Source organism: Taudactylus pleione, unplaced genomic scaffold (genome assembly GCF_031769625.1).
Source record: "Taudactylus pleione unplaced genomic scaffold, aTauple2 ptg000201l, whole genome shotgun sequence".
In the NCBI taxonomy this organism is placed as follows: domain Eukaryota; kingdom Metazoa; phylum Chordata; class Amphibia; order Anura; family Myobatrachidae; genus Taudactylus; species Taudactylus pleione.
The window spans coordinates 45308543-45323945 of record NW_028284603.1 but is presented as its reverse complement, the minus strand read 5'-3'; the positions used below and the strand labels follow the sequence as shown (position 1 = coordinate 45323945).

The following is a 15403-nucleotide window of genomic DNA, read 5'->3' as shown; positions in this document are numbered from 1 at the left end:
CATGGAGGATAGATGTGGACACATCTGTACACCTTACTTCTATATGTTTTTGGGAATCCTCAGTCTCAAACCTGTCACTGGGACTGAGAACGATGCTGGTAATGCTATGTGCACCTAGAACTCCCTTAGTTGGCTCCCTTTGTTTATAAGCGGAACCTGGACAGACAGTGATTTCACTTTAGGCAATGGGTATTGCTGTCTATTTCTTTAGTGTTTCCTCAGCCACTCACAGCAACTACTGTCTTGTACTGGTCCTCAGCTCTGGAAGGTATAGCATTCCTACACATAGCACTGAAAGCAACTGAGGCCAACTCTAAGGTAATGTCTTTCTATGTGCTTGTGCCCCTCTCAGTCTTCCTACATCTTGAAGATCCAAGAATCTAACAGCACCATGCACAAACCTTCTCCCCTGCATGGTCACTGCTAGCTGGAGTTAACCCATCCACTTAAAGTGAGGGGGTTGGTACAAAAGTACTGGAACATTTTCTAGAGTAATAGAAGCTCAAGTATTACACCTAAAACTTTTGGTGATTGACTCCCATAAATTACCGGATTTTCATTACAACCAGCCAACTAGTTGGATGGTTAGACAGATAATCTTAAGGTGTATGGCGAGCTTAAGTCTGACACATAGTTATGCAAGTTGAAGACAGGAGAGTTTTTTTCATGGCTACATCAATATTTTAATGGCATTTAGGCAACCAAAAATTCACATGTCTTTATACTGGAGACCAGTTATAATAATGCATTTTCATCATATTTACTGCCTCGTTTAGGTTCTTTCATACATCGCTCACTCCAAAATAGAGACAAAAAAGAAATTGCACAGATTCATACACAGAGTACACAGTTTGTCCCTTTTCATAACCCCAACGACCTCTTCATCATCTTGTCAGTCCGGAAGGTAGATGTGTGGGTATGGCGTACTGACACAGTCAGTGGTTTCATAATGGAATGTATTTTGTTCAGATTAACAAAAATAATGTATATTATTTTACTGCAAACATTAAATGTTGACATATTTTGGCTCACTAAAATATTACTATTGAATCTTTCAAGAATAGGAATGTTTAAGGCATTTTGGTTAAAAAAAATAAAAAAAATTCAAAAAGAATCAAACAGATGTTCCACTATCAATATTGGCTTCTGGTTCCTAGAAAACAAAAAAAAACACAAATGTAAAAGTTTATATCAGTCATTCTGCAGATATTGCTCTATTTAACCACTTAACTGGCTAATATTTATTAAAAAAAAATTACCCACTATTGTAATTTTTTTTAATTATCAAATTATGTAAATAAGAGCTTTTTAAACCTGATTCAATTTAATTTGTTTAACAAAAATGTAAAATCAAGTTAAATAGCTATTATTTAAATAATGTGATAATGTAAAAAAAAAATTAGCATTTTGGGGATATTTAGAAAAAATTGTTTTACAGTTTAAAAAAAAAAATACATATATATATATATATATACTGTGTTAGTGGTGGGGACAGAGAGGAAATGGGCGGGATAGAACAAGGTGGACAGGATGGTGCGGCAGGGATGGAGCCATGATACATACATTGAGTGTGTCCGATCACTGGGCCAGCAGTGATCGGAAGACATAGGGGTAAATTTACTAAAGTGAGAGTTTTTAGAAGTAAGTTTTAGAAGAGATGTTGCCCATAGCAACCAATCAGATTCTAGCTATTATCTTCTAGAAGGTGCTAGTTAAATGTTAAGTAGAATCTGATTGGTTGCTATGGGCAACATCTCTTATAAAACTCACTTCTAAAAACTCTCACTTTAGTAAATTTACCCCATAGTGAGCAGAGCCAGGGCTGCTGTTTCTAGTACAGACTCAGCTGCACTGAAGCCGGCAGGAGGTGGTGTTGCTGGGCCGTCTTATCACTGCTGGCCACAATGATCGGGCACAGCACGAGAGAATCCTCTGCTACCAAGAGCTGTGGCTGCTCTGTTTCTGTTGTAGTCATGGCTGCTCTGCAGACACTGGGTATGGGCACCGCTGAACTGCCTGATCACTGCCGGCCACAGTGATCTGGACACAGAGGAAGAGAAGCTGTAGCTACCATGAGTCACGGCTGCTCTGCTTCCTTTTTAGTTATGGCTGTTCTGCAGCTGCTGGGTGGTGGAGCGTACAGGCTGCCGAGCCACTGGGGTCTTGTCCTCCTGGTACAGTGGACTGGGAGGTCCCACTGATATCAGGGGCTGCTGGGAGATTATCAGAGACTTTGGAAAAAGTACCTTACAATACTTACCACTTTGTGTTAAATGGTAAATTAAATGTTTAACTATATTGTACTGTGCTAAGCAAAGGATTGTTACATGTTTAATCAGAGTAAGCCATAGTAAGGATATAATAGAAGGCATAGAGGTATAGAGTAAAAATATGCTCCGGGTGTAGACTTCATGAACGTTGACACAACAGAGAAAATACAGCAAGAGACAGACACAAATATAATGAGTGTTTACTTATATTTAAAGGAAAATGAACAGCTGTCCTACTGGTTACTCATATTAAATGTGATTTTCTCACATTCACAAATACATGTAAAATATTCCCTAGCACAATTTTATGGAGGATGATGATATTAACTATTCATACCTCTTATTACTGGTTTTCAGGTGAAAATTACTTTCATATAACAAATCATGCAAAATATATTCAATTGGGCCTGTCGTCTACACTCGGTGGAGATAACCATCTTGTAGGCTGAACCATAATTGAATAGATTGCAGACTACCAATATAAAAGGAACTAGTGAGATTCACTGGAGCTCAGTAAGGGCAGCGACTCTGGAGCATGACACATTTTGCCTCACTTGATGGGATGAGCTGGGATGATTAAGATGTTCCTCTCTACCTTTCTATATGGCCCCATGTACCTCAGATCGCTCCTAAATACAGTGACAATGACTGTGAACAGTTAGATTGCTGAAAAGGGATTCAATGAAGATTTTTAGGAGTTCTCTGGAGGTGCCAGATATTGGCAGTCACCCTGCAGTATCAATGGGAAACCTTTAGCATCATTTAGGAGCAATTGATGCAGAACAGCAGATTCTCATTTGCACAAAAACCCATGTAATAAACTGATTCAAATATAATATAGTGACACATGTAATAATGTTCCAATGTCCAAAATGTGGACTGACTTTAAGGACTATCTCCAATGTGTGCAGATGATAGAGGCAGCTTATTATGTGAATGTGAGACCATTTAATATGAGTAGTGTGATGTCTGAGGGACAGATTCAGTTAGTAATATTAGTCAGCTTAGAAGGTATGGAGAGGAGAGTGAGAGAGGTAAGTTATTAGTACCGTCACTTGCAGTTGGCTTTGTAGCTGTTTATTGTGCTCTCTTTCCTTAGTTAGTTGTTCCTTAGAAGCCTTCAAGAGCTGTAACAGTTTGTTAGCTGCTTGACCTAAGTCCCGTGTTAGTTTTTTTTCCTTGTCAAGTCTCTCCTACAATTATTTCCAGTGAAGGACATTGTTAGTTATATCCAGTTGTGCATATGACATACACCCTGCGTACAGGTGTGATTTGCCTGTCCGGAACGTTTACCCTGTTACATATGGCCTCATACGAATGGAACCATTTAGATCCAACTATACACAAATGTCATCTAAGTTACAGCAATAGGTGACTCCTGTCAGACCAGCTCCTCTTCTGTCAAATCATAAAAGTGGTTTTATATTATTCCTATGTTCCAGTGTATGGAGCATTTAACAAGATATATAACTTCAGGCAAATCACACCTTAAATGTTAATAAATATATTGTAACAAAAACAGGAAGTTAATTTAGCGTCATAAACCCTTCTGATCGTCTGTTGGCAAACAAGCTTTCCAATGCTGGGATAGTACTTACTATAGATTCCAACAGTCTGTCAGCTACACAACTGTGCAAACCTATGCACTAGGCAACTGTATATTATGCACAGTAGAAACAGTAATGACCATAAGTGGGAACGTATTAGCAAGCAGTGTATTACACTTGCTTGATGAAGTAAGGGAATAACAAAGATATTATCATGACAGGTACTAAGTAAAGTCTCAACCTTGCAATGAGCACTGGTTATTACAAAGATGTATACGCCTACCGTGGGATAAGCCTATTTAATGCTGAAATCTCCATGTCACAAGTTCTTATCCACTGTAGTGACTTTAGTTTAGTGTTATAAGGTGATTAACCAAATTATAAACTCAATCTAACCTTCAATTGCTGAGCTTCCTCTGTGCCAGTGGAGGTTTCTTCTGCGGTTTTCAGTTTCTCCAACTCTTGCTGCAAACTGTACATGGATTTCTGTTCATTTAATATATGAAATATAAGATAAGTTATTGATTTCCATATTTTTTGTCCTCTTCAATGTCTAAAACATGGCTGTTTTCTAAGAAATATTCTACCCGAGATTTGATAAATGACCGTCATAATATCCAATGTAATAAACATTCAACTATACAGGTATAATTCATGTATAATTGTGTCCCATGTAGCCTTATGGTCTAAGATTACAATAAATTGTGAGTTGGCCTATCCTGTGCAAGTTCCACTTGTATTTTATTAACTGGGTCATTCCACGGTGACTCATGTTACAGAATCCCATAGCAAGTATATGCATGGCTATCAACAGTAAAAGGAATTGATGTGAAATTAATTTGATTTACTGAGAAAATAATAAGACAGGTCATGCTTTAAAACTGTATACAGGAATTGCTAATTGTTTGCTATGTCACTTTGTAACGTGAGTTACCATAGAATAACCCAACTATGTCCGAGGAAAATATATACTAGATATAATATAATATATATATACTATAAAATATATACTAGATATAACATATACATATAAATATATGTTATCCATATGGCAGACTATGAGTAGATTCACTGGGTTGGGTCTGCTAACGCTTTGCTAACTATCTGTCACATTGTCAGTCCTTTCTGGGCCCAACCCTGTCCTTACTGATCTCACACTGCACCGCCATTGGCATCACACGTATGGAAATGAAGTGATTTTGTGGAAAAGAAACCAGCACCAGTAATGGTAACTAGGTAAAGTTCTATCACAGGAATATTTGTTTGCATTCTATTATGTTTCCATTAGATATTCACAATGGGATAATAAAACATATATGGATAGAGTCCCTTCAATCCTTTATTTCATTTTGTATTTAATGTGCTCACCTCTTCCAGTTGTTCTGTTTTATTGTGCTCTTCAATTTGTTCCTCAAAACTTGGCTGTGGAGCCTTCAGCTGAGTATAAAACATTTACATATATAAGTCATTGTGTGACATAGGGGTCTATTTATCAAGCAGTGAAAAATGTGGAGAGGTGAACCAGTGGAGAAGTTGCCCATAGCAACCAATCAGCTGCTACCTATTATTTTATAGACTGTACTTGATAAATGCTACTTGAAAGCTTATTGGTTACTATGGGCAACTGTAAATCACAGTACAGGTTGAGTCTCCCATATCCAAATATTCCAAAATATGGAATATTCCGAAATACGGAATAATTTTGGCATGACTGAGATAATGAAACCTTTGTTTTTTGATGGTTCAATGTACACAAACTTTGTCTAAGGCGCAAATTATTAAAAATATTGTATAACATTACCTTCAGGCTGTGTGTATAAGGTGTATATGAAACATAAATGAATTTCATTTCTGTACACAAACTTTGCTTGAGCCACAAAATTATTGAAAATATTGTATAAAATGACCTGCAGGCTGTGTGTATAAGGTGTACATAACACATAAATGCATTCTGTGTGTATATTTGGGTCCCAATCCCAATATATCTCATTATGGTATGCAGTTATTCCAAAATACGGATTATTCCGTTATCCAAAATACTCCTGGTCCCAAGCATTTTGGATATGGGAGACTCAACCTGTATCTATCTGAACAATTAAAAGTTCAGCGTGCCCAATACAATGCATAATTGCAATAAATATTTATATAAATTGATTAATTTATTCAAAATATACTAACATGGCAAAAATATTTTTGAGAGGAAAGGAATAGACGCAGACAGTATTTTGATAGCACTATATAGTGGAAACTAGCACCGTAATGTAATTTCACATTGTAATAAAGACTAGGGAGGGCTGTATATCCGTCATATCATTGCCTTGCAGGAAGATGGAGACTGTACATTTCCTACAAACTACAAAGTACAATCAGTGCTGAATTTCAGGTTACGTAAATACAAATAAAAAATTATTTTATGGGTGAGGGATGAGCGGTAATTATTTGGAGAATGCTTTTACACTATTTTTTATTTAACAACCATCCCCGCGAGCCATCAATATTTTCCCCATAAAACGTTGACAGTGACGGGTGTTATACGCCCACCCCTTTTCCGATTTATAGGCCAGTAGTAGATGGCGTGGAGCCGGAGGTAGATGCTGGAGGACTCCCTGGATGGAGTCCTGCTTAAATATAAAACAATAATGGTAAACGCGCTGCTATTAAATTCGAAGGCTGGAAAGAAAGTGGATGAAGGAGCTCTCACATTACCTGTTGATCCTGTGCGCTGTGTGACTCCCTCTCATGCACATGATTCTGCATTTCACTTAGCTGCTGCCTGAGCTGAAAAATAGGGGAGATCTGGTTCAAGCATAGTAAAAATAAATGGTTGTTCGCTTTGGAAACCCCAACCCTCTTCCCCGTAGTATCAGTTGCCCATAAGCAGCGTAATGTCAGGGAATCCTGCTTGAAGACCACAGCATTTTAGCACTCACTATGTTATGGTTGTGTGCTATGTGTTTATGTGGAACTTGAATGGACTGGCAACAGCACTTCTTCAGCCGTACGACAAATTGCAGCACCAAATATACCTGTGCAGTAGGTCTGACATACTCGCCTTCTGCAGAGACTCAGGACCTCATTCAGAGCCGGTCGCACAGAGCGCGCGGTCGGTCTGAATGAGGGGAGGACGTCTTGAATTTTCAAGACGTCCTCCTTTGCGGTAGTAAGGCTGTGGGTTAACACCCACAGCCTTACGACCGCCTAAGGTGATGGTCGCGATGGTCAAGACCCATGGGAACGCCCCCGTTTGGGCTGCCACCCCCCCGGCCCGCCTTCCAAACGGGGCAAGCTGTCAATCAACATCGACAGCTCACCCCCTTTGGATCGAGACCCGCTACGACCGGCGCTGTCGGTCGTAGCGGGTCTCACGCATGCACACGACGGCGCCGGCACCGTAGTGCGCATGCTCTGTGGGGGGCCATCGACCCGGTCCGAGCGCATCGGCGCTAACGACCGGGTCTGAATGACCCCCTCAATGCTTTCTTCACTTTCAGCAGCGAGCAAGTGCTGAACACAAAGAAGGTTATTTATGGACAATGGGCCTGATTCACTACTGATCACAAACTATGATTGCAATAGCGATTACGCTCGCAGTTCATCTGCGATAGTATGCTAATCCATTGCAATCGCTATGCACCGCAGCATAACATAAGGATGCCCAATTTACCTCACACACATCTGTAATGTTTAGCAAGACTGTAAAACCATAGGTAACATCGAGTACCATTGCAGCCTCACACACACTTGCACAAGCTCTGACCTTACTCAGAAATTGCTAACTTTAGCGCACGCATGAGTCTTCAAGCTGCGTAAGGCATCGCAGTGGATAATTTATGCGCGCTCCTGCAACGGTGTCCAAGCGCACTGGCACGCCTGCGCTTCGCCGACCACCCCACCCCCATCTCCAGCCCCAGCGCAGACCCGCTCGGAATGGCCTGTTTGAGCACGCGCACTGCATACGCATGCACAGTACGCAACAATCGCCTGATTGCGTGCGCATTAGCAGTTGTGATCCAAGCTGAATCAGGTCCCATATGCACGGCAAAAACCTGTTTTGCATTTCTGCCAAGAGCATGTGTTTGGGTGCAAGATGGCAACACTTTTTAATTGGAATATGAGTTTCAAACATACAATAGCAGGCGTTGGTTTGAGGGAGGGGATTCTTTATTAAGCACAGTAGGCAATGGTGTTACTAGGGTTGGTGTTAAAAATGGAGCGTGGACTCACAGGGAGAGGGACGTGACCTTACAGCATGCCGTAGTTTTTATCACTCCGGGGGTGTGCCCAGTCACAGCAATGACCGGGAGCCGGGCTAAGCTCAGTACATCAGGTCTTGTCTATGCTCTTATTGAGACAATGTTGCACCTTGTGGATACATTTTTAGGAAAGGAGCTCATTTGTAGGCACACTTCAAACACACCAATATGCCATATGTAATACAGGAAGTCCTGAAGTGCCTTCATTTATATGATTAATTAAACCATACATGAAGATTGCCATAGTAGGAGTTTAAGATAAAAACAATAAAAGCCAATTGAGGGTCCAACGTGGTCAGAGGTTGTAGCTCTGTGTGAGGTTTACATGTTTTCACTTTTGCATAGTGTTCTAATGCTTATAACACCTCCACACAAATCTAGGTGCATTTATAGAGGCATCCCCTGAGAACAGAGAAAATGCAGTGAGCGGTGGCAGGAAGGCAGTCTGACTGGGGCATTACACCTATCTAGCCGTAACACAAGTGTCCTAACGTGAGCTGTGGGGACAGAAACCTTCCATCGACCAGAAGGGTAAAGCTTGGCTTGAGGGACGACTTTCAATAGCTCGCAGTGAGGGAGCTGCTCTGCTACACACATAGCCCTAATCTGGGGGATCGTCTATTGTGTGTTATACAAGTGAGGGGATACCACCAAGGTACTACACACACTAATGGGCTTGGGAGAGTTGTCCCTAAGTTGATAACTATTTTAAATACCTACAGTCAGGGTTATTTTTCTGGAAAAATAGGTTCAGGAACTGTGGGCGGAGCTACAGACAAATAATTATATAAACACACAGGGCTATTTTTTGGGAAAAATAAGTTCAGGAACTGTGGGCAGAGCTACTGGGGGTGGAGCTATAGAAAAACAATTATATATTACATATAAATATATAATATATACATAGTGTTTAGAAAAGAATGCACTCAAAAGGGACTTTAAAATAAAATTATCTTATGGAAAATACATTTTGGCCCAGGACAATATGTCATAGTTAATGATAGATTCAGGAACTGAGGCCCTGATTCAGAGCCGGACGCTCTGACAGAGCGCTCGCTCTGAATCAGGGCGTCTTTTTTTTTTTTTTATGGAGCGGCCTCCTGGCCGCTCGCATTGCTGTGGGTTGCCACCCACAGCTAATGCGAGCAGCCAGGATGATGGTCGCGATGGTCAAGACCATCGCGACCATCGGGCTTGCGATGAGACCCTTGTGGCCCCAGAGAGCTTTCGGCTCAAACAGAGCCGAAAGCTCTCCCACTGACACTGACTTGTGATGTCAGTGGGGCCGCCCCCAAACGGTAGGCGTTCCCATGGGAACGCCTCCGTCTGGGCAGCCACCCCCCTGACCCGCCCACCAAAGGGGGCGTGCTGTCACTCAACATCGACAGCACGCCCCCTTTGGTGCGAGACCCGGAGCGACGGAGTGCCCGTCGCTATCCGGGTGTCGCGCATGCGCACGACGGAGCCGGCTCCGACGTGCGCATGCGCTCTGGGCCACCATCGACCCGGTTGCGAGCTCTCAGCGCTTGCGACCGGGTCTGAATCAGGCCCTGAGTCCCTGCTGAAAAATAGCACTGTATACTGTATATATTTATTATAGATACTTATATATATGAAAAATAGCACTGACTACAGTAATATGTTAGAAGGACACAAACAAAATATTTTTGAGGAACACTGTAGGCTGCATCAAATGGCTGATCACAGGGAAATGTACCATGTTGAACTGAAATATGAATATAAAGTCAAATATCTCAAAATATACTTCTATTTTAAGTTTAGTGGTCATTTGTATATTTGTATTTTAGGTACTGTGACCACTTTTTTACTCTTCAGTTGCCAGATTGTTCGTCTATACACACTGGAACAGGTATCACTATAAAACCATGTATTTCATCCAATAAAGCTGCGCTATGCAAGTAATGACATTTTTACCAGTGTTTATATAGTAATTATTTCCTCATAGGCTGCTACAGCATACTGTACAACAGACAGCCGGGCCTGCAGGTCAGATGCAGCCTCTCTCATTCTCTTGCAACCTTCCTAGTAACTATTATATGACCTTTGTTCATAGTATTCAGCCTGCCACCATATAGAGTAATTATAGTACAGCTATACTGTATATGTTATCATCAAAATGTAAATATTAGTACAAGGCTCAACAGTATCAGGCAAAGGAAAATCTAGTGTAGAAATTACCAGAGAAAGCTCTTTGCTCTGTTTTCTGGCTTCTGCCTTCGTAGATTCTAAGTGCTCCTGTGATTCTGACAAAAGCTGACTCAGCTACAGTAAAAGAAAAGACAGATATTAAATACTAAAGTGTATATCAGTTTAAATAATAATAACATTACATTACAAGACCAGACACAAGAGCTCGGCCCAAATAAGGGACATACATAGTAGCAGTGCAGAAAATGTGCTGTAACCCATTGCAACCATATTATTGATTTCATTTTCTAAACCATACTATAAGAGTGTACAACTGGTTCCTATGTAACCATAGAAACCAATTTACACATTTTATAGTATGGTTTAGAAAATGAAATCAATAATGTGGGTGCTATGTGTGCTAGTTCTCATAAATGACTCCCATGGAGCTTCATTGCATGGTCTTCCCCCTTAACCTATTATAGTTTGTAGACCACACCACCTCAGCGCTCCAGCTAGTGCACCCTCACACTGTGCTTTAATATATAGAGCAGAGGTTCCCAAACGCAGTCCTCAAGGCTCCCCAACAGTTCAGGTTTTAGAGATATCCATGGTTGAGCACAGATGGTTAAATCAAATTGACTGAGGTACTACTTAAGTCACCTGTGCTCAACCATGGATATCTCTAATACCTGCACTGTTGGGGAGCCTTGAGGACCACGTTGGGAACTTCTAATATAGAGCCTCAAGATGCTTAATAATGATATAAGCACTCAGAGCTCCCACCTCCAGGGGACTCTCTGCTGCTCTGCCCCTTGCCCACGTTGTCCTGCCCTACCTCCTCTCTGCTGCTCTGTCCCACCCAGCTCCTTCACCTAATCTGTAACCGTTCCACCGCGTGAATCGGTTCCGCCCGGCTCCAATACACTGTTCCTGGTGGCCGGCTTGCTCCTCTTTTGCGGCGCTAGGTTTGTTCCGTCTCCTTAACAGTGTGAGCCAGTGAGGTGCACAGCCTAGCCCACACAGCGCTCGCCTGTTGGAGATGGGACAGACCTTATACATTTATTATATAGATGTGCATTTGGTGATGAGTGGATGTAACTTTTGAAAGTGTTCTGAAACAGAATGTATAGCTCTCGCGGAAGATAAAACACCTGCTGTGAGAAACTTCTATATTAAAAAGGAAAGATGTGCCCAATATATTAGAGGACACACTATGTGGCCTCCTGATTTATATGCCCATGGAACTCTGTGAGACTTCGAATTTTCTGATTACTAGATTTACTTTGAATGGCAAATATGTGCAAGTATTAATATATGATTTCTACTACCCCATGCTTCAACAGCACACATTGTCTACTGATCCAAGACTTGGATCAGTACATATGTAGGCAGTATGTAACAAGCAATGTCTGTTATATACAAGGAAAGGTATGGCAGGACAGTTTACCCTTTTCTACAACGTTTCAAATCAAAAACATTTTGAACTGCAGTTTAGTTGGGCTGTAGCTAGTAGAATATAAAAGTCCACTGCTTACATGACCAGATGTGAAATATTTCTGCTACAAGATACATACACTCTCCACCTCCTGAGAGTAGGTCTGACATTCTGTGCTAGATGTGTTCATCTGGGTCTCCAGCTGGGCCTCCATGAGAGCAATGCATTCCTTCAGCTGAAATACAGACAGGAAATATGTGTAACCCTCTGTGCTCTGAACATACAGCCAAATTACATAGTAAATAGGTTATCATACAGGACAGTTACAGCCACATCCACAACTTTATGAATATTTGTATATATAATAATTATCTGCAGACTACATAATTAGAGACCAGAGAGGGCAAGAAGGCCCTGCTCACCCGTGTTAGCATTCTAGAGGGGCTATTGGTGGAAACATGAAGGGAGAAAATATATAGAAGCTGTATGTAATATATAGAAGTATGTAACCCTCTGTGCAATAAGTCACATAGAGAGGCTATATGTGATCCTCTGTACAATGATTTATACATATAAGCTGTAGTGTAACCCTACCTACTGTGACTCATACATGGAAACTGTATGTAACCTATGGGCCTGATCACTACCGATCGCAACTGCAATTGCAATAGTGATTACGCCCGCAGTCTCACTGCCATAGTATGCTAATCCATTGCAATCGCTATGCCGCCGCAGCACAACATAAGGACGCCCACTTTACCTTACATACATCCGTAATGTTTAGCAAGACTGCAAAACCATCGGTACAAACGAGTACAATCGCAGCCTCAAGCACACTTGTACAAGCTCTGACCTTACTCAGGAATGACTAACTTCAGGGCACGCTATGAGTCCTCAGGCTGCGTATGGCATCGCAGTGGATAATTTATTATTATTTATTCCCTGCAACATCGTTCAAACGCACTGATGCGCATGAGTTTCGCTGACCTCCCCCAAACTGTACTTCCTGTCAATCATTCTGCGATGGGTCTGCGTGATCATTGCGATCACAGTCCCAATCGCAGTGGCCGTCTCACACACACGCACTGTAATCCATACACATACGCAGAATGCAACAATTGGCCGATTGTGTGCGTAATCGCAGTTGCGAACGGTAGTGAAGGCCCTATAAACACAGAAACTGTATGTATGTACTCCATGCTATGAACTATATATAGAAACTATATGTAATACTCTCTACGGTATACAATCGGGAAGCCGGCTGCCTTAATACCGGCAGCCGGCTTCCCGACTGTCATATCCCGGCGAGGGTGAAATGCCGGGCGTCTAGATGTAGACGCCTGACATTTCCCCAATGCCGGGAGACCGGGGCCCGGTACCCCAAACGAAGGGATGCTGGGTGCCGCGAGCGGAAAGCCGTGGGGGGGGGAGGGTTAGGTTTAGGGCACCCGGGGGGTCTTAGGGTTAGGCACCCCCCCGGGAGGGTTAGGGCTAGGCTAGGGGGAGGGAGGGTTAGGGTTAGGCACCCGGGGGACTTAGGTTTAGGTAGCGGGGAAGGGGGGGTTAGGCACTTAGAGGGGGGATTAGGATTAGGCACTTGGGGGGGAGGTTAGGGTTAGGCACCCCTAAGGAGGGTTAGGTTAGTCGGGCTTCCGCTGCTGGGAACCCTGCTTTGGTCGGCCAGGCACTGACGGGAAACGAACCGCCGGCCATGGGGCCGGCGGTATTTCATACCGATTCCCTCTCTACTGTTAACTAAACACAAAATGTAGCCATATGTACTATGAACTATACATAGAAGCTGTATGTTACCTTTCATTGTATGATATTGTATGATTTATACATAGAGGGCCTGATCCTGAGTCACCCAGTTTCAAATGCGGCCAATTCTAGCACTTTTAGCAAACTGCAATGCGCCGTAGTAAACGTATGTATCTCTCCGTATCTCCAGGCCAGTCTGAGTCACATGGGTCTCAGCCTTTTCTCATCAGATGTGAAATCGCCATTTCTAGGTTTCTACTGGGTATATAGAGAGAAGAGTGTCCCGGGGATCGTGTGCGTGTAGCCAGAGTTACATCCTATTGTGAGTCGTGTATATGCCGAGGTGTAAGTGCTGGTACCAGTGGTGAGGTCTGTGCTGGCAGATGGAAAACAGTGAGGCCGGTGCAAAGCGATGTGCATAATCATATAGTCACCTTACCATTCCTTTACCAAATATCTGCTCTCCAAATGCAGACACATATGGACCTGCTTACTATTCAGGCCCAGAAACTGTATGTAATTCTCTGTACTATGGTTTATAGATACATATGTAACCCTCCTTACTAGGACCTATACATGAAAACTGCATTTAACCCTCTCTCCTGTAAACTATACATAAAAGCTGTATATATCCCTCAGCATTGTGAACAGCCTCCTTTCTAAGATTTATACATAGAGACTGTAGGTAACCCTTAGTACTATGATCTATACATAGGAATTATATGTAGTCCTCTGTTCTATGATTTATACATAGAGACTGTAGGTAACCCTTAGTACTATGAACTATACATAGGAATTATATGTATCCCTCTGTTCTATGATTTATACATAGAGACTGTAGGTAACCCTTAGTACTATGAACTATACATAGGAATTATATGTAGTCCTCTGTTCTATGATTTATACATAGAGACTGTAGGTAACCCTTAGTATTATGATCTATACATAGGAATTATATGTAGTCCTCTGTTCTATGATTTATACATAGAGACTGTAGGTAACCCTTAGTACTATGATCTATACATAGGAATTATATGTAGTCCTCTGTTCTATGATTTATACATAGAGACTGTAGGTAACCCTTAGTACTATGAACTATACATAGGAATTATATGTATCCCTCTGTTCTATGATTTATACATAGAAACTGTATTTAACACTCTACTATGATTTATACACAAAAACTGAATGTAACCCCCTTTACTATGATATGTACTATATGTAACCCTCTGTACTGTGAACTATACATATATATACTGTATATAACCTTGTTCTCTACTATGATCTATAGAAACTGTGTTACTCTCCACACTATAATTTATACATAAAAACTGCATGTTACCCCATGTAGTATGCATATACATAAAACTATATGTAACCCTCTGTATTATGAATTACACATAGAAATTGTTCGTAGCCCTCCATACTGTTAAATACACATAGGTAAGCCTCCAAAGAACTACACAGAGAAACTCTATAACTCTCCATACTATGAACTATGGGCCTGATTCAGAGCCGGACGCAATTAGCGCTCGCTCGTCCAGAAAATAGGGGTGGCTATTCAAATGAACCGTTCGCTCTTTGCGGTCTGTTCACGCCTCTAGGTCTGAACGAGCGAACAAAACTTGCGGTCGTTTTTTTGGAAAAATACGCCCCCTGGCCACTCGCATCCTACGTCATGTCCGCTATTTATTAGATTAATCGAGTACATCGACCAGCGTATGAACTGCTCGCTATTCTTGTGGCTGGTTTTTGCTACCACAAAATTGCGAGCAGTTCTGGCTCTAAAATAACCAAGTGACGTGGTCAGTGATGCTGCTGTATTAATTATGCACACCCATAAAACGCCCGTTTTGACCTTTAAGCACGCCTGCGTTCTGATCTCCACTCCCCGTTTTCAAGCACCTTCCCCTGTTACCACCCACATACGCCTCCTCCTGTCATTCAAAATAGCAGGCATTCACTATATAGCGAACAAATGATTTT

The 15403-nt window shown here is 41.8% G+C and overlaps 1 protein-coding gene across 3 annotated transcripts in view; it reads right to left on the bottom strand.

The window, feature by feature from the left end:
- Positions 1 to 674: 674 nt before the first annotated feature.
- Positions 675 to 15403, bottom strand: part of RRBP1 (ribosome binding protein 1) — a 93630-nt gene continuing 78901 nt past the window's right edge. The window contains exons 18-24 of one of the 3 annotated variants that reach the window (XM_088477353.1): positions 11796 to 11891; positions 10270 to 10353; positions 6524 to 6595; positions 5186 to 5254; positions 4214 to 4303; positions 3320 to 3463; positions 675 to 1153 (exon numbers count right to left, since the gene is read on the bottom strand). In XM_088477353.1, the coding sequence (XP_088333479.1) occupies positions 1115 to 1153; positions 3320 to 3463; positions 4214 to 4303; positions 5186 to 5254; positions 6524 to 6595; positions 10270 to 10353; positions 11796 to 11891 (594 nt within the window). In that variant the 3' untranslated portion in view covers positions 675 to 1114. Of the gene's footprint in view, positions 1154 to 1786; positions 3464 to 4213; positions 4304 to 5185; positions 5255 to 6523; positions 6596 to 10269; positions 10354 to 11795; positions 11892 to 15403 lie in introns of those variants that run through there. The other 2 variants (XM_088477354.1, XM_088477352.1) reach the window with 2 other exon arrangements.